Below are 24,673 nucleotides of genomic sequence, written 5' to 3'. Positions count from 1 at the left end.
ACTCAAGCTATCAGACTACACTAATATGAATGGGCTGTCTTTAAAAAGTTCATGAAAATGTTTGTATTCTCTTTTAATTGGTTTTTCCACAAACTTTTCTGAAGTGCCTACGTACTTTTGAAATGTCACTGTAGAGCATGTGGGCTTGTTATCCATTGCTAAAGGTCACCCGGGAGCTCCACCTATGTTGTCTGTCGTGGGACTGTGGTTTGGGCCGCCACACCTGCTAACCCCTCCCTGGCTCTGTGTTGTTTGAGAACAGGAACCACCCCGGGGCCCAATAAAGCAGAGCATTCCTGTCTACGTGCCATCCTCTGTGCAAACTCAGCTCACCAGATGAGTTTCTGCTGCCCCATCGGCTTCTGCAAGAATGGGTTCAGGCTAACATTCTACATCCTACAGGAGCTGACCTCCCTTCCCTCAGAGTTCCAAGATCTAATAGTCGCTCATGGTCTCCTCCAAGACTTAGATTTTTTTAGGAAGTTTTAAGTAAAAAGGACCCTAGTCAAATACAGTGTCCTGGGCTCCTGTAGCATCTCAGGTGCTAAAATACATAGAACTCAGCAGAGCTTTTTATCATTAAAAGTTAGAAATAAGAAAACAAAAGCATGGAGATTAAAGAGCTGTGAACACTATACACTAACCAAGGATAAAAAAAATCGTCATCGATGAGTGAAGGATGGAAGGAACCAGAGGGAAGGGGAAAACCCACAGCCACTTGCGGTGAAATTTATGTTTCCATAAGTGAAACATTAGGATTCTCACACAGAGGAGAAATTATTGATACACGTGTTCCCTTAAGAAAGGTTTCTCAAGAGGCCCATTCCAGATTTAATAATAATCCATATTCTCCCTCTGAAATGGCAAACCAAACCTTTGATTTCCTTATCACCAGTGCAGATACATGAATCATTAAGTTGCAAACCAGCAGAGGTTCAGTTTATCACACGCCACCTAGAATATTTAATAAAATAAATTCTAAATCATCAGTTCACGAAGAGTCAACATTTCTTACACTTTGTAATAAACGTCTACCTCTTGCATCCATCATAAAACTATGTAAATTGCGGCAGCAGACATAAAAGAGAACCTCTCAGTTTCCTCGTGCTGTCACGTAAATACTTAATCACATCTGCGCCCTCCCTTCGGTCACTGCTCTAAGGGGACTCTGTTAAATCTAACACAGACAGGCTTCTTTCAAAGCACTTCCAGCCTCAGATGCAGGTGGTTCAACCTTTCCATCTTCTGTGACGTCCCAATCCCTTAACCCACTGACTCTTGGCAAGGACACTCGCGTTGGCTCAGCTGGACACAGGAGCACTGAGCATGTCATTGAGACTTATTACTGCCCTACCCTCTCTGCCATGCCACGAGCAGCACCCTGGGCTCTTAGGAGAAACAGGACCTTTCCCATCTCCCACTGTCAAACTGCCCTGAGCAAGAGACGTTGCCTAACTTTTTCAGGCTGAGGACAACTTAGAATAAGACAAGGAAGCCTATGCCACGTGGACGTATTGCCACCAAAAATAAAGAAAAAGAAGAAACCCTACTCTCACCAGGTTAGTCATGAACAAAAGTGTTAATTCCTTGCAGAAATGTAAGCTGAGTATGAAACACATCAGGCTGCAAACATGAGGGCTAGAACATACTAGAGCTCAGACTGAAATCCTTAAAAGGGTTTGTGGCAAGTCCTCGATCATCTCCCACAAACTCTCACTAGTTCTCATAACACCCCACTTCTTCTAGAAACTGCTGCCACTGTCTCGAATAGGGTGGTCAAACTACACCCAGGGTCCAAATCCGGCCCACAGATTGTCTTTGTAAGTAAAGTTTTATTGGAACACAGCCACATGCATTCATCTATGGCTGCTTTCAGGCTACAACGGCAGAGTGAATTGTTGCAACAGACACTCTGGCTCGCAAACCTGAAAATATTTACTGTCTGGCCTTTTATAGAAAAAGTCCATTCATTCAAAATTCATTCATTCATTCAAAAAATGATTATTGAGCACAGTATGTACCCAGTACCAGATACCACGCCAAGCACTGGCTATAGCAGTAAACAGACAGGCAAGTTCCCTGTTCAGAGGAGCTAAAGAATGCAAGGACAGGGCTGTTTCACCTGGAGAACAGAGAGCTGAAGGAACTGTTTAGTCATCACTAGTTAGTGATTCTGCCTTCAGAAGCCTGCTATTCTCTGTCTTTCCTTGCCAAGGGCAGAGTAAGGAATAATAAGCTCAAACCATATAATCAGAGATTTCAGTTAGATATTTTTTAAAGGTGCTGGGAATCAAGTAATGAATTGCCAGATCAACTTGTGAAATTTTTCTTTGGACTTTTTTCTTAGGATAAGGTAAAAACAAACAAACAAACAAACAAATTAAAAAGTCACCTGCCTGGGTTGAGGCACTGAGGCAGGACCCTCCCTATCTGCTGCAAGAGGATGGCATGTGTCAATACTTTCCGAATCAAGGTGCACAGGAATCACACGGGATCACTCTAAAAGGCAGACGTCCATTCAGCAGGTCTGGGGTGGGGCCTGAGACTCTGCATTCCTAACAGGCTCCCAGCTGAGCCAATCCTGCTGATCTCTGGACCACACCGAGCAGCAAGGAGCTCTGTGACAGCTTCAGTTGCTGTGCTGGTCCCAGGTTTTGCACGAGTGGGGTATGAGTCTTGCAAGAGGAAGTAAGGCATACCCTGCAGGCTCACAGCATTACAAGGTGTTGGAATTACGAAGTGCAAAGAGGAAATGGAAGGTCATTTCATCTGCCCAGGAGAAAAACTCAAGAAGCAGAAAGGCACTCTTTCATGAAATCATCTGCTTTCTAGCTACAGTTCCGGCCTCGTATCAAGGGAGAGCGTACATGAGGAAGGACGCTCAGCAGACAGAAAGCCAGACACGCACACAGGAGAAAACAGGAGACCAGAGCCAGCGCCTTCAAAGCAACCTCGGCCAGAGCAGCCATGTGCATGGCTGTTCCCTTCTTTCATCTGTCGGGTAGCGTTTCTCTCCCGCACTCCTACTGGTAACAAAAAAGCCATCGTCTGCACCTCTATTGTCCCCATGTTTTTTTGTAGCAGTGTGTAAAGCAGACGGACAGAGTGACATGGGCCTAATTAGTTTGCAAACCATATACCTTCCCTCTGCTGGTGACTAAGTAATGTCAACTAAAGTGTTTTGAGTGTGACTCTCTTAGGACGAGGCTAGAGATTGGTGCCAACTCATCGTAGAATGCCCCCACACAGACACAAGCCACAGCTGCTGATGACAAGAGTAAATTTCCCCAGTATATTAGGGAATCAAAAACTGCAGAGAAGATCAATATTTTATGATTCAGTCAAATGATGGCCAGAGACATTCTTTACCTGATGACAACAACCATGGCTGGTCATCTACACAGGGGAAAAATGTATATCATGGTCTTCAAATGCACCCCAAACTTCTGGATGAGGCCGTAAATCATGCTTATAAATACCTGGGTTGTGTCACCTGGGTAACACCCAGCTCTGTCTGCTGTATGCTGGGACCCAAACAGAGAACAGCCCTTGGTGAAATTTGACAGTGGTATTCAAGGGTTTACATCGTAATTGAATATGCTAAAATTTCCATTTGTGTCCTCCTGGGCTAATCTGCAATGATGTTAAGGGACTGTTATGATAATAATTAAATACAACTTCAGCATACCAAGTTGATATTCCACCACTCTCCCTTCAGCAGGGAGTTTCTAGCTTAATAAGGCTCAAATCAAGTTTAAAAAAGGAAATTACAAAATATTTTGCATATTGTCATCTGCCAGATATAGAAGGAAGGCAGAAACTACCATGATGCTTCCTTCAAAATCTTCCTGGCACATCTTTTACTAACAAGCTTCCCTCCAAACACCGCTGGGAAGGCCTGCCTTTCTCGGGTAGCAGCCTCTAAGGGCACCACATCTGGGCTTCCAGAAATCCTAGGGCTTTGGTATTTGAGAGGCACCCAGGATTTACTTTTCAGAGGCAGCAAGCAGTTCCCCACCTCTGGCAGCACTTGGGCTTGCTGGCAAACTGCCGGAGTGCCTTCTCTCCCTCGCCGTGGCCAGGGTTGTCCTGTTTTTTATGGTTCTTGCATCAATAATGTGTCTGCAGATAAACCAACTCACTTGCTTGTGTCTTCAATGAGACCAGTCCCCAAAGGAGACAAATCTCTGTCTGCAGAGACTCAAAGGAAACTGCTCTGATGGTCGGAAAGATGTCAAATAAAATACAGGATGCCCAGCAAAATGTGAGTTTCAGATAAACACCCGGTATATTTCAGTACAAGGATGTCCCAGATATTGCACGGGACATATTTGTACTAAAAATGTATCTGGTGTTCGTCTGGAATTCAACTCTAACTGGGGGTCTTGTATCCTGTTGTGTGTGTGCAGGCACATGCACGCACTAAACCTGGCAACCCTGCATAAGGAGAGCGGCACACACACCCTCGCCAGAGTGAGCATATCCTGGACTTCGGGACACATGGGAATGCACAGTTCATGTTAGCAGAAGACAAACACCTCGTTACCCCTAAGCGAAGGTTCACATGGGAATGACCAAGGCTCCAAAAGGACTTGGATCAAATCACAGCCAAGGAAAGACAGCGGGTTAGGTGGGCGTTCAGGATGCTTGCAGACAGGCTCCCAAACTCCAAAGTGGACCCAGGGGCCTGCCCTGCCTCCTTCCTGTAGTCCCTGAATAAGCTGAGGATAATAACAGAACCTGCCTAACAGAGATGGTACCGAGTAACTGCATGAGACGATGTAAGTACAACATGAGCACAAGACAGATATGCAGTGAGAGCTCAGTCAGCGATGCCGTCATTACTGTCACTGTTGTTATTTGGCTGTAGTTAGGGAAGAGGGCGCCTTAAGAAGGCTCTTGCAAAAATTCCTATGTTGAAAACTAACCCCCTAGGTGATGGTGTTAAGAGGTGGGTCCTTTGGGGATGATTAGGTCACAAGGGTGGAGCCTCAATGGATGGGATTAGTGACTTCCCACATAACAGGGACCCCTGAGGTCTCCCTCATCCCTCTCACCATGTGAGGACACAGTGAGAAGATGGCCATCTGTGAACCAGGCCAGGTGTCTGGTGGGCCCTCCCCAGACACCAAATCTGCAGTTGCCTTGATCTTGGACTTCCTATCCTCCAGAGACATAGATTTCTGTTGTTTAAGCCTCCTAGTCGGTGGTGTTTTGTTTTAGCAGCCCAAACAAACTAAGACAGAGGAAGAAGCACGACCACCACCTTGCCAGGCCTTCGTGAACTCAGCAGACTGTGGACAGCCAGGGCTGCTACTGCTCCTACAAAACATAGCCAGCCTGAGGTTACTTATTAGTCACAATCTTAATTATATAACTTGGGTAGGGACATGTCACCAGGAATGCTAAGTAATTCGAAATTAAGGAAAGACTATGGATGTGAGCTCCTCAATTGATTTCTCCAAAACACATCCAGGTAACAGGAAATTAAGTTTTAACTTGTTAGCATACTAGCAGAACGCTGCACAAAAATGTGGATAATTAAAAGTCAGCAGAGAGCTATGGGAGATTCTCCAAGGTGCCCCTGAACAGACTGGCTCTCTCTGCTGGAGACGGTCGTAAGACAGGACGCCTTAACCACTAGCTCCTGAAGCCAGACAGGAGAGGCAGCCCCAGATTTGAAACCAAAGACCTGGGTTCAAGTCCCAGATATGCCACTAATGCAGACAACCATATCTGCCACTGTTGAATCATAGGGTTGGGGTGAGGCTCAAATAAGGTGGTAACTGTGAAGGCGTTCAGTCACTGAGCAGACCCCACTGCTGAGAGCAAGATCCGGGAAGCATGCTGACCCAGCTCATGCAAACCCTCTGAGGCCCTCAACAATAGACTGGTAATTTTAACAATTGCCACATCATACTGAAATGACCAGATGTGTCTCTATGTTTTCCAAGCATGATGCTGCATCTTATTTATCTCCATATATCCTGCGCTTAACAGGTTGCCAAGTATCTGGATACCAGATACAGGCTTTCTAGCGTCTAGAAAATACTACATACTCAGCAGACGGGTGGACACACGGTGAGTCTGACGGGGAATGGAACGAAATAACACATCCGCAGACCAAAGACACAAAGTCGTTTACTGAAAGTCAAAACATGGATTCTATGTAAAGATCACACAGGGGAGCGGGCAGACTTTCCTCTCTGTGAGCTTCGGCCGCTCGGCTGTTTCATTAGCCAACTTACTTCCACCTTCTCTCTTCATTGCTGTTTCCAAACTTGATTTGGGCACCATATATGTTTGCACCTGGCTATTTAGAATATTTTCCATCAGCTGCAAGCAAGACACCTATTTATCTTATGGCTGCAAGCGGAGCTGAAATGATCTGGCATTGCCACGAGGCAGACAGTTATTTCATGCCCTGTTAATTCCTAATGCAGTAACTACAATATCATTCCTACTTTTAAAAGAGGTGCTTTTTTTTTTAAATAGTGGCCTAAGTGCCCAAGTAAGGAACATCACTACTAATGAGGCTGAGCCCCCAAACATAGCCTCGTTACCACCGCTGCCGTGTTCACGCTGGGCTTCTAGCTTTAAGACAGTTAATCAAAAAGTCAAAGAAACTCTTCATTCTTTTTAGGCAACACAAACGGGTCAGCTAAACTCAACTTTCTCTTCACACCTGAAATGACAAGCAGAGGTGATGGGCTGGCATTTCTGCTGAAGGCAGTCCAGACCAGGGCGCTCCTTTCCTGCGGAACAGGCTCAATGGAAAAGGACGACTGTCCGTCAACCACGACAGAGCCACCGGCCTCTGTGACATGGCCACCCATTAGTTCCAAAGGCAGGATGTTGTAGAAAGTCATGCTTTAAGATCGGACCAGGGAGAGCCCCATCCTCAGGAGGCAAATATCTGGTCTGGGTAGGGCTGGAAGAAACACTGACACGTCGCACCTGGTACTTCGAGTCACGTGAGCTATTTTTTAACCAACTATAACCACATACTGGAACTTCCCATCCCTACCCTGATACCTTACCATCTCCCACCATGCCTGACTTCCTTACGTTTACGTCACTCTCTTAAGGTCAGTGTGCCTTGGGTACACCTGCTGCAGATTCCACACGGGGCCTATAACTCTTCTACCCCAGCCCTTACAACCCTGCGTTAGAGTTGCGTGCTTAAGTATTCTGTCTCCCCGTGACATTGGGGACCACGCACTCCTCTTCACATCCCCGCATTCTCAACACCTATCATGGTGCTGCTGGAGAGGAAGAATCCAGTGACTAGCTGAATACATATTGTGTTCACTTTATCTGATCCCACCTGCGTGCCAGAAGCAACTGGGATAAGGGCAAGACTTGAGCTTTAGAGCCAAGCAGATCTGGGCTCAAGCCCCAGCTCTGCCATTGATTTGTGGCATGATGAGGGACAAGAGAAACCCTCTCTGACACTCAATCTCCTCATCTATAAATGGGTATAATAACATGTACTTGCATGGATGTTTTATGAGGATGCAACAAGATGGTTTACGTGGTGCACAGGAGATTCATAAGCCTGTGACTGTCCTGTGCTGAGTGCATGGCTCCCATCTGTAGTGGGAACCCAGCAGTGAAGGAATTGCAGAGGTAGGGAGCTGACAGGGGGCCTGGGTTCTGACACCCCAGCATCCTCAGGAGAGAGGAGTGAATGCCAGACACGAGACAGTCCTGCAAGCTTCAGGGGCCAGAGAACAGTGCGTGAACTTGGAAGGAATCTTCCAGCGTGGCCCAGAGAACACATCAGCTGTGGCTGACCTCACCCAGCTCCTCCGACCACACTGAGGATGCTGGAGTTACAGCAATGCTCCACATGTGGCTCTTGGCTCTGGGCAGCTCCCCCAGCCCCAACATCCCTCCCACCGCCAGGCCCCCGACAAGCAGGCATACATCTGCCTGGGGAGCAGGACCAACGTCAGACCTGCTGAGATTTCATCTCATGAAACGTTGACATCGCAACCACCTTCTTTTTCCTCCCTGACAACCTTTGTCATCCTTGGAAACCGTATCGAGCTAGCTTCTCCTTGGCTTACAGACAAGACAACTAATCATGGACCTAACCACTCGTCCGCTTCAAAAGAAGCTGCCCCATCCTGTGCTTCACTGAGAAAATCGATGTGCCTTTGAGTTGCCATGTGTACAGAGGGCCCCAGCCTCGGAGAACAAAAGATGCTAGACCGCTGAGCAGTTCCACGAACAGGGCTGGAAGTTTCCCTGGCCTGAGGGAAGGCTTATAAAAAGTGATATGCTAAATGATAGATCCAAATATCTTTATTATGCTCTTGAACTGAGGAAACCAGCTCAGGTGGTAGAAAAATCACAGCTCTAAGACCCTGTGCAGGACTGTCTGCCCACCCAGCAGAAGGGTTAGCTGGCTGGCACCGTGCCTGGCATGATGTAGGCACTGAGTCGATGAAAGCTGCCTGATCGGATCCACTGAAAGAAGAAGCAGCGTTTGGACTAGGAAGCCCCCTCCTTCTGTGAAAGGCAAAGCCCCATGTATATCGTCGTTGCAATTTCCCTGGTGGAAAGGGCCACCCACCCACTGTCCCAGAGCCTGACCACTGGCATTCCCAGCCCCTGGCCCAGATCTGAGATAATGCAGGAGAAATGCTGGTGAGATGTAGGGGCTGGTCTTGCCTGAAAGTTCTCACTTGGGGCTTTTTAAAAATCCATGCCCGTGATAGACTATTCACAGCAAAAACCTTCCATTAACATAAGAAGGTACGCATCCCCACTAATAATGAAGAAAAACTCAAATTTGAATTGAAAGGGGTACCATCTTTCATTCATCAGTGTGTGAGAAGGTGGGGGGGGGAAATGGTCATTTCCATGGCTGGTGGGCATGAGATAAGTACAGCCACTTCAGAGCAGTTAGGCAGTATCTCATAAAACTGAAAACGCTCATACGTCACACTCCAGCAATTCCAGGTCCAGGCTGCATATGAGCATAAGAAGACGTGTGTTGTAAGAAAGTTTATTGAAGCATTGTTTGTAACGCTGAAAAACAGGAATCTGAGTCCACCCATGGGGGAACGGCTCAAGTGTGTATACAGTGGAATACTATAGAGCTGTTAGAAGGGATGAAGGGGATCTAAATATCAGCCTAGATAGCTCAGACCACGGTGTTACATGGAAAAGGTAAGCTACAAAACAGCATGTAAATTACACACGTGCACTCCTGCCTGACTTCAAGTGCTTGGCTTGTGTCCCATCTCACCTAAGAAGCAACTCTGATCAACCCAGCCCACTCTGAACTCCCAGGACTCTTATCCTAAAAGCTCGGACTTCTCTACTGCTCGGCACCGTTAATGTGTGTGGACACGTCTGTCTCCTCAACTTGACCATGAGTCCGGAGTTAAAGAACATGGCTCCTGTTCTCTGTGGACGCCACAGGTCATGCACAGAGCAGGTGCACGGCCAGTATTTGCTGACGACTTGGTGCAACAGCCCCCGAGCTCAACAGGAAAGGCCACAACCATACAGTGCCTCGCCGTGCATGGCTTCTGTCTCCAAGAACCTGAAAGCAAACGTCCTCGTGTGGCTGGCCAAGGCTGCCCATTCCCACTAAATGAGAGCCACAAATAACTCTAAACACAAACATGGCCTAAAAATAGCCATAAATCACTCAGATTCTACCCAGTGACAATTCTAATTTATAACACAAGGGGAAAAAATGAACACTGTGGCCCTGTTGCTCCCCCCGCCCCCAGACTTCGGAGCTGCTGCTGAGGAAGAATCCCACCCTGTGGTTACCTACAAGCAGAAGTTCCTGACTTACTTATTACTAATGATGAAATACACCAGGGCCCTAGGGGTGCAAGGGCTGTTTGAGGTTGTTTTAGTGTGAATTCTTGCAGGCCCAGCTCGTCCCAGCATGAGCCACCTCCTCATTCTTGGGACCCACACATGCTTTTTCTCACTTTCTATGTATTCCTCCCCCAGAAAGCAAGGCCCCACCTCCCTCAACTCCCTAAGACAATGGCTAATGTATTTGTACAACCACTGGTCACAGGCCTTGAGATGGGTCCAGAGTAATCTGCATTTTAGTGTTCCACGCAGTCAATTAAACCACACTGTGCAAACCCTGAGCATAGGAAAGCAGGAATTTCTCGGATCGGGGCTTTTCTTTGTTTGTCATCATAAAGCATTGTTATTAGGTGTAAAAAAAATCCCACATAAAACAAAAGCTATCTCTCTCTGTGGGGTAATATGACAGAAGCCATTTGATGCTATTTTTAACAGCCATAAAAGCACATGATTAATACAGAAAAAGTCATAATGACAGCGTTACAGAAATGTCAGCGTGGAAGGGCAGCCCATTGAACTCCAGTGGGCTTATGGCTGGCTAGAGGACTCGACACACCAAAAGACCCCAGGACACCTCTGCTCAACCAGTTTGAAATACAGGTGGATCACAAGCTGGGTTCTCCGCTCCTTGCCCAAGGCAGCCCTTGCCACAGTCCTGGGGGAAGATCCTTCACTGGACCAGTAAGAGATACAGAGAGGTGGCAGCTGGCTCACTCACAGGCTGAGAATTCACCATGACTCATGCCCTCTCCTCCCACCGTAGTGACACACGGCTTAGGCCCTCAAATGACGGATAAAGGGAATGGGGCATTTTGCCATGGCTGCCTGAGGTAGAGAGCCGTGGGGTCATAAAGTCAGCAAGGAACCCAGACTGTACCCAGTCTTCACCGAGGGCCAAAACCCAATGTTTCCCCAAGATTCCAAGATGTTTCTGCAGCACCCCACCTTCACCCCAGTCCTGTGAGAATCGCACACACCTTGTGATCCCATCTAATGATCTTTAACCTCTACTGGAGTTGAAATGCCCAGAGGGAGAAGAAGCGGTTTTTCAGTGGAAGCAGAGAAGCCAGGCTCTGGGTGGGAAGCACCAGGTCAGCATGGCCAGGCTGGGCCCCTCCCTCCGCAGGGAGCTCACTCCCGCTGCCTCCCCCCTGCCCCGACGCCTGCAAACTTTAAATTCACCCAGAGGCTCTTCTGTGATAAATACGATGCATGACTGCAGGAACCTTGCCAATCCCCATCTATACACCAATAACTCCCCAGAAATGGGAGTGCTTTGGTCAATCCAGTTTCACTGAAAGCTTGAATGGAGATTATAGGGTAAAACGGTAAAAAAAAAGAAAACAAAAGCGAAAAACAGGGTCTTTTGACAGAGGTGGCTGGGATCAAATTACTCCAAAGCAATTCCATCCTGCATTGCAGCCCGGAAGCGACATTCGTGGGATAAGAAAACCTCTTCTGTTCTTTACCTCTACTCCCTGGACCTTGAGTTTCATGTGGTCCTCTCTGGTCGTTTTCCCGTCTTTCCTCTTTTTCCAGCAATACCCATCTTTCCTGTATTTCACTTTCTTCCTGTTGTAGAGTATCATTGAGCCATTCTGTGGTCTGGAAACAACAAATGGTTAAGTTACCAAGAGAACCAAGCAGAAGAAAAATTTATGAAGAAAGATATTGTAGACCAGTAAAAGTCTCTACAGAAAAGCAATATTCCACATTTGCTGGAACATAATTTTTCACCTTTTATTGCAGCTCCCTGGATTAACCATGTTTTATGGCCAGCCAAAATTTACTTGTGGTTTTGGTACCTAATGAATTAAATGTGTCAATGATAGGCTTAAAAAACATCCCCTTAGTAATATCCACCAACTAATCAGGATATATGATGGGGGACCTGAGCTCTGAACCTAAAAGTAGGCAAAACAGAGAGAAAAAGGAAAAAGAGCTGGGGGTGTCGCGGCAGCCCGCAATATCTTATCTCTTGCAGAAGGATTTTCTACACATCTTGTAATCCATCACCCCACATTAGGAAATAAATAAGTTTCACACAGACGCTAGGTGACTATGTTGAGAACAGACCAATGGAAAAGCCCGTCACCTGCTCCTGATTCATTGCCTGCATTTAGATGACTGCTGGACAGGAAAGAAGACCCACAGTCGTCCTGCTCATGCAAGCTAAGTACCCGATTCTTTCCCATTTGGGCTTCAGCTGTCAGAGTTCTCAGACAGCACCAGGTAGATTCATCTATTCACAGCATCACAGGAAAAGAGCTGCCCCCTTGCTACATGCTAAGCGGAGGATGGCCATTCTTGAGACATTTAAAAAGAATGCCTCGAATTTTCCCAAAGGAAAACATGGGTCAGCCACAGGCAGCAGAGCATTATTATGTACGTGTGTAGTCGCAGTGGTCACATGTTTAGATTTGGAAACTCCAAGGAAAGAACTAAACCCTTCTGGCAGCTGAGGGCAAGCACTGTGGCAAAGGAGGTTGGGGATAAAGTTTCAGCAGGTGTGGGCAGAGTCAACCTTCAAGGAAGACTCCCCGAGAGCTAACAGCAGACAGCGCAGTAGCCAGCCCTGTCCCTGCACCTGAACGCTCAGCACAGGGAAAGGGAACCCATGCACGTGCACCGTGAGGCACGTTCCATCCCGCTCCCGGCCACAGTGAGCGAGCTCGCTACACAAATAAGGCAAATGAAGTGGCTTCTGTTGCAACAGCAGAGGTGAGGGAGCAGTAAGTGGCTGGGGCAAGAGCCTTCAACCCCTGTCTTTCCTTTTTCCTTTGAACAATGGGCCATTTCACAGTCAGGCACAGAGCATTGGCTGTTGATGGCTTAATATTCCATTGTCTGTAGGGAAAAAAAAAAATCTCGCCAGGGTAACTGCAGCTAATTGTCATCCCCACCCAGCCCGCCTGTGTCATTCAGCGGCAACATGATGACTAAACGGCAATTCCACTGGAAATTATAGACTTTCTACAGCGACCCCCACACTTCATTGTTTCCCGATCAGGGCGCAATTGGTTTGTGTCAGCATTGGTTTCCTCCCTAAGTCTGTACCAACTAAAACAATCAGGAAACAGCATCCCATGCTTGTCACAACACTGTCACCTGACGGTATCTGTCTGGCGTTTCCAAGCCTGCACTGAAAACCTTACAATTTACTTCCATTTCTAAATGGCAGGTGGGCTATGCTATGGGGCCACCTATGCCTGCCTCTTCCCACTTTGGTCCTGCTCCAGATATTTGTGCCTAATCTTCAGATGCTGTGAGCCCTCCCATGCCCTGCAAGACCCACTGGAAGGCCCCCAAAGTCCAATGGCTGTGCTTAGGGCCACTGCCCAAGAAATAAGCAGAGGAATACATCTGCTCAGACAGACAGCTCTGCACCTGCCTCGTCCCCTCCAGAGAGGGATGAAGACTCCCCTGAGTGTTGCAGGGATGCCCCAGTCACAGAAAACCCATCTGCTGAAGAAGCCCCAACATCAGTCCAATCCAGCTTCTCACAAGCTGAGACATGAATCGTGACTTGCTTCATCTCTTGCCCTACATGGTCAATAAACCTCAGCAGTATCTTCAGGCCAACTGTCCCCAAATCATAAGTGGTATGACCTAGAGAGAGTAGACTCCCCAAAACACTGTCATGTACACAGCCAGGATCACAACTGCACCCACCCAAGAGACCCATCTTCCTCTGGTGGCCCGTCCTTTGGCATTCCAAGAATGGCCCTGTCATCTGACATTTTAAGCAGGACACAGTCCCACCAAGAACTTAACTGCCCAACTTAAATGGCCTTAATAAATGGACTCATCACTTTCACTTGCAATGATGAGCAACCTAATAGTGTTTAATCCACCAATCTGGTTTTATTAGAACTTGCCTTTGCTCTGCGTGATGGGGGTGAGTCCCGACCACAGCTCAGGGGCCCGAGAACGGCAGAGGGAGAAACAGGCTGCAGAAGAGCCCACGTGCCCCACAAGGGAGATAATGAGACCGTGCAGCCATCCCAGAATATAATCAAGAGAAGGATCCCGGGAAGGAAGCAGGGAAGTGAGTACTCCTCTGGGAGCAACGAGAGGTGAGCGAGGCCACAGGGGTCCAGGCAGGCGAGGGCTTCACTAGATACTTCATGACAGCGTAGAAGAAAGCACCTGCCCGAGAAGAGCAGGAAATGGGACAGAACTGCAGACAGAGAGGATAACAGGGATTGCATGGAGAAGACATGGAAGCCCTGCACCTTAATAATGCCACCAGCTTCCCGTTGTTGGCCACTTCCTGTGTGCCCAGTGCTGGCAGAGCACGTCCCGTGCATATCTATGTCTACGTCTATAACTACACCCTATACCTAAATCTACACCTAGGCTTCTACTTAAATCTATACCCGTACCTGTATCTATATCTATCATCTATATTTTTTGCATCCACACAACAACCCCATAAGGTAGGTATTATTATCATTCCCAACATATAATCAAGACTTTCTGGCCAGAAAGAGTGTGGGCAGGATGCACTCTGAGTCAGTCTGACTCCAGAGCCACCCCCGAGGCTTCTGGATTAGCATAGATGGTGGGGTCAGTCTGGGTTTGAACCCCGTTTCTGCTCTACAGCTGGGAGATCGTTATGCCCTGAAAGCACCCAGTCCCAGGCTTCCTTGCCCCGTGGCTGGGGTAGGTCTGGGTGCCCCATATGGCTTCTCAGACCTCGCCTCTGGAGTACGCTCCAGTTGCCCACAGCGGTGACTTTCTGAGGGGGGAGGCCCTTGATTTGCATTCCTCCTTTTTCTCTTTTACTTCCGCACTCTCCTACTGGTGTTTCCTGGGGTCACATCTCAGATAAACCAGTTGCACTCAAACCCTCATCTCAGGATCTCCGTCTTTGAGAAGACAGTCCGAGAGAGCCTCAGGGAAACCTTCTGAGGCCTCGTTGCAGCAGAGCAGAATATTAAAGAAAAAATGTGGACAACAGGAAGCTTCATTCCAACCAAAGAGGCTTGTAGCCAAGTAACTCTTGTATTTAAGAGACTAATAGCTAACAAAACCAGTAATGCTCAGTGCAATACGGTGAACAGATCATAGAATTAATGGAAACCTACTACAGAAGATAACAGTAAAGAAGCAGGTATACAATGAAGACATACGCCACTGATTACAGACAGACAGACAGAAGGAACGATGGAAGACTCCATTTACTATGAGAAAACATTTAACAAGAAATCCCCAGAGCCTAAAGAGGAAAACTATAAAAGTCTTCTGAAAGACACAAAAGTAGGTTTCGATACATGCAGAAACATAACATGTCCTGGTTAGAAAAAGTTAAGATAATAAAAATGTCAGTCCTCCCAAAATTAATTTACAAATGTGATGTAATGACAATAAGAATCTCATCGGGATTTTTTTTCTGGATCTAGAAAATTTTATTATAAGGTTTATGCAGAAGAAACATCAAGAACAGGCAGATAAACCTCAACAAAGAAGACCAAGGTGCAGGGGTTAGCCCTAGGGGCACGTCAGCCCTACCAGCTCTTAACACATACTATAAAACCTCTGTATTTTAAAAAGTATGACATCAACACATAAATAAATAGGTAGGCCAACGGGACAGAATAGAAATAGTCCCACTCACACGTACAAATTTAGTATACACAATAAAGGAGTGATCTCAAGTTGGTGGGGGAGGGAATCAACCTTTTAATAAGTGATACTGGGATAACTGGATACGCATGTGGAAAAAAGACGAAACTGGGTCTATCCCTCACATCGTACAGCAGCGTCAATTCCACATGGGCCAGAGGTTTCGTGTAACAAATAAAATCATACATACTCCAGAAGAAAATATAGGTGAATTTCTCTATCATCTGAAAGTGAAGAAAACTTTCCTAAGCTTGCTTCAAAATCCAGAAACAGTAGGTGAAAGGGAGGGACATCTGATGACATAGAAATAAAACTGCCCGAGTTTTTCCTGAAGTGGCTCCATCTCTTCACACTCCCACTAGAAATGTCTGAGGGCCACTTTCCCCACGTCTTCCTCAACATTTGGCACTGTCTGTCTTTTGGATTACAGCCATCCTAGTGGATTGTGCAGTGGTTTGAACTTGCATTTCCCTAATGACTAATGATGTTGAGCATTTTTTCAGGTGCTTATTAGCCATTCATACAATTTCTTTAGTAAAATGTCTATTTGAATCTTTCGCCCATTTTTAATTGAGTTGTTTTCTTATTTTTTGAGCTGTAAGTGCTCTTTACATGTAATATGGATACGAGTCCTTTATCAGACATATGATTTGCCAACAGTTTCCCCTGATCCACAACTTGTGTTTTCTTTTTCTTAATGATTTCTTTGAAAGAGCAAAAGTTTTTAATTTTGGTAAGTCCAATTTATCAATTTTTCCTTTTATGACCAGTGCTTTTAGTGTCATGTCTAAGAATTTTTTGCCTAAACCAAGGTCACAAAAATCTTCTCCTATGTTTTCTTATAACAGTTTTATATTTTAGCTCTTACATTTAGCTCTATGGTCCATTTTGAGTTAATTCTTGTATATGGTATAAGTGTCTAAGTTGATTATTGGCATGTGGATATCAAATTGACCCAACACCATTTGTTTAAAAAAAAAAAAAGCCTACCCCACTCCCCACCAACCTTGCCCCATTGAATTGCTTTTGGACCTTTGTTGAAAATAAATTGACCATAAACATAAGGCTTTATTTCTGGACTTTATATTCTGTTCCACTGTCTATCCATATGCCAGTACGGTGCTGTCTTGATTGTTGCAGTTTTATAATAAGTTTTGAAATCAGGGACTGTAAATTCTCCAACTTTGTTCTTTTTCAAAATTGTTTTGGCTATTCTAAGTCCTTTGTATTTCCATATACCTTTTAGCCTTAGCTTGACAATTTCTGGGGGACATTGAGGAGCCTTCTGGGATTTTGATAGGAGTTACATTGAATCTGGAAATCAATTTGGAGAGAATTGCCATATTAAAAATATTGACTCTTCCAATCTCAGAGCATGGAATGTCTCTGCATCTATGTAAATCTTTAATTTCACTCAGTAAAACTTTGTAATTTTCAATGTGCAGGTTTTATACTCTGTAAATTAAATTTATCTTAAGGTTTTTTTTGACGCTATTGTGAATGGAATTGTTTTCTTAATTTCACTTTTGGATTGTTTATTTCTACTATATAAAAATACAATTGACTTTTGTATATTGCTCTTGTATCTTGTGACCTTGCTAAACTCATTTATGAGTTCTAATAAATTTTTTGTAGATACTTTACGATTTTCTACATATATAATCAAGTCACCTGTGAATGAAAATAGTTTCACTTCCTCCTTTCCATTATGAATACCTTTTATTTATTTTTCTTGTTTTATTGCACTGCCACAGAACTGAATAGAAGTGGTGAGAATAAACACCTTGCCTCTGTGCCTGGTTTTAGGGGAAAAGTGTTCAATCTTTCACCATTAAGGATGATATTAGCTGTATCAAAGATTGAGAATAACATGAAAAGCACTCAGAAACCAACTTGAAGAGGCTCCCACAGACCAAAGATTGGACAATTTGAGCATTAATAAGAATAACAAGTACAATGAACTAAAACACATTAAATATAAAGGTACTTCAAACATTCATGGAAAAATAGAATTACGAAAGATAGTACAAATTTTCCATGGACTTTTTGAAGTGCCCTCATATGTTTAAATCCATGAGTTCATAATGATCCTAAAATAAACAAAAAACCCCTCTAATTTCTCATTGTTGGAGGATGCTAGTGACCCAACACATTATTTTGAAAAAAAAAAAAAAAAAAAAAAAGGAGGGGACAGGGAATATAGGGAATTAGGCATTTATATTACCTTTCCTGTACTATTCTTTTACATAACCAAAGAGTAGGAGAGAGGATTTTCTCTATAAAAGCCCTCTAGACAATAAATGGAGAAAAAAATGAGTGAATTAAAATATCACCTATTTGTAATCCCTAATGAATTAATGGATCTGGGAATGGAGCATCAATGGTGGCTGACATCACAAAAGAGAAACAACCAGATAGTATGTGTTCCATGATAGAAGTACATTTTGCTGGCTGAGGGCAGCCTCCACCACCTGGCAGAAGGCAGAAGCATGCACAGTGTCCTAGGCAGTAACCACAGGCAGCTCCCACCACTTAGCAGAAGGCAGAAGCACACATGGGGTCCTAGGTAGGAGCCACAGGAAGCCCCCACCACCTAGCAGAAGGCAGGAGCATGCACAGTGTCCTAGGCAGTAACCACAGGCAGCTCCCACCACTCAGCAGAAGGCAGAAGCACACATGGGGTCCTAGGTAGGAGCCACAGGAAGCCCCCAACACCTAGCAGAAGGCAGGAGCATGCTGCAAACACCACTTCCATGTGGGTAGTCCACCGCAGCCATGGCTGCCACAAGGGTGGCTTACCACAACAGTAGCAGCCACAGCCACCATGCATGCAACCTGCCACCCATTCAACTGCATTGGCACAAGAGAGTCATCAGTGGAGTCTGAAACAAGAAGAATTCTCTCTCCTCAAAGCCCACTCCAGAGTACTAGAAGAAGCAACTGGTCTACCAGATGACCAGACATCAACGAAGACATACTAGAAATATGAAAATCCAAGAAAATATGACACCACCAAAAGAATACAGTTAATTCTCAAATATCAGACCCTATAGAGCAGGAAACCCTTGAAATGAATGAAAAGAAATTCCAAGCAACAATCTTAAGGAAATTCAATAAGATATGAGAACACTCAATTAGACAACATAATGACATGAAAAAAAAAATCAAGGATATGAAGGAGGAAATTTACAAAGAGATTAATACCTTTAAAAGGATGTAGCAGAACTCATGTAACTGAAAGATTCATTCAATAAAATAAAAGGCACAACCAAGAAATTAAGCAGCAGGCTAGATCAAGCAAAAGAAAAAAATTCTGATCTTGAAGATATTCTTTTTGAAAAAACCCAGGCAGACAAAAAAAAGGAAAAAAAGAAGTTTAAAAAATAAAGAAACTCTAAGGAGCTAGCAGACAACCTTAAGCACACAAACTTTTAAATCATGGATGCTCTAGAAGGGGAGGAGAAAAGGAAAGGCATTGAAAACCTATTCAACAAAATAATAACAGAAAACTTCCCAGGTATAGGGAGAGATATGGACCTTCAGATCCAGGAGGCTCAAAGATCTCCAAACATATTCAATCCAAAAAGATCCTCTCTGAGACACATTATAGTAAGATTGGCAAAGCTCAAAGACAAAGAGAGAATCCTAAAAGCAGAAAGAGAAAAGTGTCAAGTCATCTATAGGGGAGCCCTTTCAAACTAACCACAGACTTCTCAACAGAAATTCTACAGGCCAGAAGAAAAGGGAATGATATATTCAAAATACTGAAAGAAAAAAACTACTAGCCAAGAATACTATACCCAGCAAGACTACCTTTGGATATGAAGAAGAAATAGTGTATTTTCCAGACAAACAAAAACAACAGGAGTTCACCACCACATGGCCAGCCCTGAAAGAAATCCTCAAGGAATCCTGCATCTGGAATCCAAAAAATGATAATCACCACCATGAATACTCAAGAAATAACAAAACCCACTGGTAGAACAAAAATGCAAACAAGAAAGAGAAAGAAACTAAATTTTACAACCTAGAAAAACCAACACACATCAAAGACAAACAATGAAGGGAGAAAAAAAAACAACAAAGGATATTTAAAGCATCCAGACAAAAACTGATAAAATGCCAGGAGTAAGACAATAACTTTCAGTAACAATCCTAAATGTAAATGGATTAAATTCCCCACTCAAAAGATGCAACCTGACTGATTGAATTAAAAAGCCAGACCCAACTATATGCTCTCTTCAAAGAGACTCACCTAATCTGTAAAGACACACGCAGACTAACAGTGAAGGGATGGTAAAACATACACCACATGAATGGAAACCAAAAATGAGCAGGAGTAGCTATTTTTATATTGGCTAAAATAGACTTTAAACCAAACACCATCAAAAGAGACAAAGAAGGCCACTATATAATGATAAAGGGATCTATCCAGCAAGAAGACACAACAAACATAAATATATATGCACCCAACACTGGAGCACCCAGATACATAAAGCAAACATATTATGAAAGAGATAGACCCTAAAGAAAGAAACAGACCCCAATACAAAAATAGCAGGAAACCTAAAGAAAGAGATAGACCCAAATACGATAATAGCAGGAAACCTAAACACCCCTCTCTCAGCACTGGACAGATCATCTAGGCAACAAATCAACAGAGAAACACAGGATTTAAACTACACTTTACACCAACCGGACCTGGCAGGTATCTAAGGAACACTTCATCTGACAACTACAGAATATACATTCTTCTCATCAGCACATGAAACATTCTCCAGGATATACCACATATTAGGTCACAAATCAAGTGTCAACAAATTTTTAAAAATTGAAAACATTTCAAGCATTTTTTCAGACCATAATGGATTAAAAACTAGAAATCAAAAACAAGCAAAACTCTGGAAACTACACAAATACATGGAAATTAAACAACATGATCCTGAATAACCAATGGGTCCTAGAAGAAACAAAACAGGAAATCAAAAAATTTCTTGCAACTAATGAAAATAAAGACACATCATACCAAAACCTGTGGGATCCTGCAAAAGCAGTTCTAATAGGGAAATTTATTGCAATAAATTCTTATATCAAAAGAATAGAAAATTTTCAAATAAACAACCTAATGCTACACTTCAAAGAACTAGCAAAACATGAACAATCCAATCTGAAAATAAGTAGATGGAAAGAAATAATTAATATCAGAGCAGAACTAAATGAAATAGAGACCCAAAAATTATACAAAAGATCAACAAAACAAAAAGTTGATTTTTGACAAGATAAACAAAATAGACAAGCCATTAGCTAGGCTGACTAAAAAAAGTAGAGAGAAGACCCAAATAACAAAAACCAGAAAAGAAAAATACTACAAAAATACAAAGAATCATTACAGACTATTATAAACAATTATACCAACAAATTTGAAAACCTGGAGGAAATGGATAAATTTTGGGACATACACAAACTACCAAGACTGAACCAAGAAGAAACAGAAAACCTGAACAGGCCAATAACAAGCAACGAGATTAAGTAGTAATCAGCAATCTCCCAAAAGAGAAAAGCCCAGGACTGGAAGGCTTTACTTCTGAATTTTACCAAACCTTTACAGAGGAATTAATACCAATTCTGTTCAAACTATTCCAAAAAATTGAAACAGAGGCCATTCTCCCAAACTCATTCTGTGAGGCCAGCATCACCCTGATACCAAAACTGGACAAAGTTACAACAAAAAAAGAAAACTACAGGCCAACATCTCTGATGAACATAGATGTGAAAATCCTCAACAAAATATTGGCAATCAGAATACAGCAATACATCAAAAAATTATACACCATGATAAAGTGGGATTCATCCCAGGGATGCAAGGACTGTTCAAATATGCAAGTTAATAAATGTGATATAAGAGTGTCAAACATTGCAATTCCAATTCTAAGTTCATAAAAATGTGAAATATTATTATTCTTATGCTGCTACCACATCAACAAAATCAAGGACAAAAACCATATGATTGTCTCAAAGGATGCAGAAAAAGCATTTGACAAAATTCCACATCCCTTCATGATAAAGACTCTCAGCAAATTAGGCATAGAAAGAAAGTATCACAACACAATAAAAGCCATATATGACAAACCCACTGCCAATATCATCCTGAATGGGGAAAAGTTTTCAGCTTTGTTTCCACAGGAACAAGACAAAGATGCCCATTCTCACCACTGCTATTTAACATAGTGTTGGAAATAATAGCCAGAGCAATCAGGCAAGAGAAAGAAATAAAGGACATCCAGATTGGAAAGGATGAAGTCAAACTGTCCCTGTTTGCAGATGACATAATCCTATATGTAAAAAAACCTAAAAACTCTACCAAAAAACCTCCTAGAGCTGATAAACAATTTCAGTAAAGTTTCAGGACACAAAATTAACATGAAAAATTCAGTAGCATTTTTGTGTTCCAATAACAAAGTAGCAGGAAAAAAATCTTTCTTGATTCAAGTCATTTACAAGAAATGACTATTGTAAATGCAAGCCCATTTATAATAGTCATGAAAAAAATAAAATACCTAAGGATCAATTTAACCAAGGAGATGAAAGATCACTACAATGAGAACTACTAATCACTTCTGAAAGAAATTAAAGAGACACAAAAAGATGGAAAGATATTCTATGCTCTTGGACTGGAATAATTAACATTGTGAAAATGTCCATACTACCCAAAGTGATCTACAGATTCAATGCAATCCCCATCGAGATACAAATCACATTCTCCACAGAAACAAACACTATTCTCCACAAAAACAACACTAACATTCACATGGAACAACAAAAGACCCTGAATAGGCAAAGCAATCCTGAGCAAAAAAAAATGAAGCCGGAGGCATTACACTACCTGACTTCAAATTATACTACCAAGCTATACTAAACAAAACAGCATGATACTGGCATAAAAACAGACACTCAGACCAATGGAACAGAATAGAGAACCCAGAAATCAACCCTTACAGTCAACTGATATTGACATGGACAACAGGAGCGTACATTGGGGAAATGACTGCCTCTTCAATAAATGGTGCTGGGTAAACTGGACATCCATATATAGAAGAATGCAACTAGACCTGTACCTCTTGTCATAAAACAAAATCAACACAAAATGGATTAAAGACTTATATATAAGACCTGAAACTACAAAACCCCTAAAAGAAACCATAGGGAAACACTTCAGGAAGTAGGATTGGGCACTTTATGAGCAAGACCCCAAAGGCACAGGCAACAAAAGAAAAAATAAATAAATAGGATTGTATCAAACTAAAAAACTTCTGCACAGCAAAAAAAAAAAAAAAAAAAAAACACTTAGAGTGAAAAGACAACTTACAGAATGGGAGAAAATATTTGCAAACTATGTATCTGATAAGGGATTAATACGCAGAATATACAAGGAACTCAAACAACTTAACAGTTAAAAAACAAACAAACAAACAAGCAACCCGATTAAAAAATGGGCAGAGGAGCTGAATAGGCATTTCTCAAAGGAAAGTATACAAATGGCCAACAGAAACAAGAAAAAATGCTCGACGTCACTCAGCATCAGGAAAATGCAAATCAAAACCACACTGAGATATCATCTCATGCCAGTTAGACTGGCCATTATCAAAAACACAGAATATGTTGGTGAGGATGTGGAGAAAGGGGAACGCTCCTACATTGTTGGTGGGACTGTGAATTAGTAAATAGTAAATTACGGAATTTCCTCAAACAACTACATATAAAACTGCCATACCATCCAGCAATCCTGCTGCCGGGTGTACACCGAAAGGAATGGAAATCATTATGTCAAGGGGATACCTGCACTCCCATGTTTATTGCAGCTCTATTTACAATAGCTAAGCATTGGAACCAACCTAAATGTCCATGGATGGATGACTGGATAAGGAAAACATGGTACATAAACATGATGGAATACTACTCTGCCATAAAAGAAATGAAATCCTGCCATTTGCAGCAACCTGCATGAACTTAGAGAAAATCATGTTAAGTGAAATAAGCCAGGCACAGAAAGAGAAATACTGCATGTTCTCACTCAATAACTGGGAGCTGAAAAAAAATAAACAAATAAAAAAGAAAGATACAACAATCACAATAATTCCTTGAACTTTCAAAAAGAGAAACTGAAACTGAGGCCACCAAAACTGGGAAAGGGTAAGGGTAGGAGGGGGTTAGAGAGAAATCAGTAAAGAGCCACAAAAAATGCTTACATTGCATAATGATTTAAAAAATGGTGATTCGTTATACCCTCTTTATTTGTATCTGACATGGAAACATGTCCACGATATATTAAGTAATAAATGAAATTAAAGTTAGGGGAAAAAAAGAAATTCAGTGATAAAAATAAAAACAATTGAATTGGTTTAAAAAAAAAAAAAGACATTTTGCCGTTGCAAAAAAAATTGACCTCGAAATTATTCAGGCCTCTTGATCTAACCCCACTTTACAAGATCCACAGAGGGCACTGGAACTGGTAAAGGACACCATGCAGACACAGGCAGCAAAACCCAAACTATGGAAAACTCTACAGGACAAATGACCAGTTTCTTCAACCAATTCTCTGAGAAGAAGTGAGAGAGAGAGAGAGAGAGGAGGGGACTGATGAAATGGGAACACACAGATTAAAAGAGACAAATACATAAACCAATTGCAATGTGCAGACCATACTTAGATACTGACCCAAACAAATTGCAAATATATACATGGCATTGTGCAACGATTGGAATTTTGAAGAGTTACTAGATATTTAATGATATTTAGAATTATCATTAATTTTCAAGAATGATAATTGTAGGGCAGAAGGACTTTTTCAAAAGTATCTTTTTACCTTTTAGAGATATATACTGAAATATTTACTGATGGAATTATACAGTGTCTGACATATGCTGCCAAACAAGGCCAGGGGTTGGGGTGTGGGGGCACGTGGGTAAAACAAGACTGGCCAAGGGTTGGCCATAGTTGAAGGTGGGTGACAAGTATATGGGAGTTCATTATACTAGACTGTCTACACTTGTAGATCTTTGAAATTTTCCAAACCAAAATGTTTTAATAAGAAGACGGTCGTGGGGTTCAGAGTAAGACCTAGGTTCCATCTTAAATCTTGGCTCTGCTCCTTATGAGCTGTGCGACCTTGAACAAATTACTTGGTCTCTCTGTTGTA

At 42.9% G+C, this 24,673-nt stretch overlaps 1 protein-coding gene across 1 annotated transcript in view; it reads right to left on the bottom strand.

The window, feature by feature from the left end:
* Positions 1-24,673, bottom strand: part of CAMTA1 (calmodulin binding transcription activator 1) — an 846,562-nt gene that overhangs the window by 424,390 nt on the left and 397,499 nt on the right. Inside the window, exon 5 of the mRNA XM_063103685.1 lies at positions 11,319-11,454. Coding sequence (XP_062959755.1) covers positions 11,319-11,454 — 136 coding nt within the window. The remainder of the gene's footprint in view (positions 1-11,318; positions 11,455-24,673) is intronic.

The sequence above is a fragment of the Cynocephalus volans genome, chromosome 8 (genome assembly GCF_027409185.1).
Source record: "Cynocephalus volans isolate mCynVol1 chromosome 8, mCynVol1.pri, whole genome shotgun sequence".
NCBI classification, from domain to species: Eukaryota; Metazoa; Chordata; class Mammalia; order Dermoptera; family Cynocephalidae; genus Cynocephalus; species Cynocephalus volans.
Note: the sequence above shows the minus strand (reverse complement) of the source record. Positions and strands in the feature narration are given on the sequence as shown.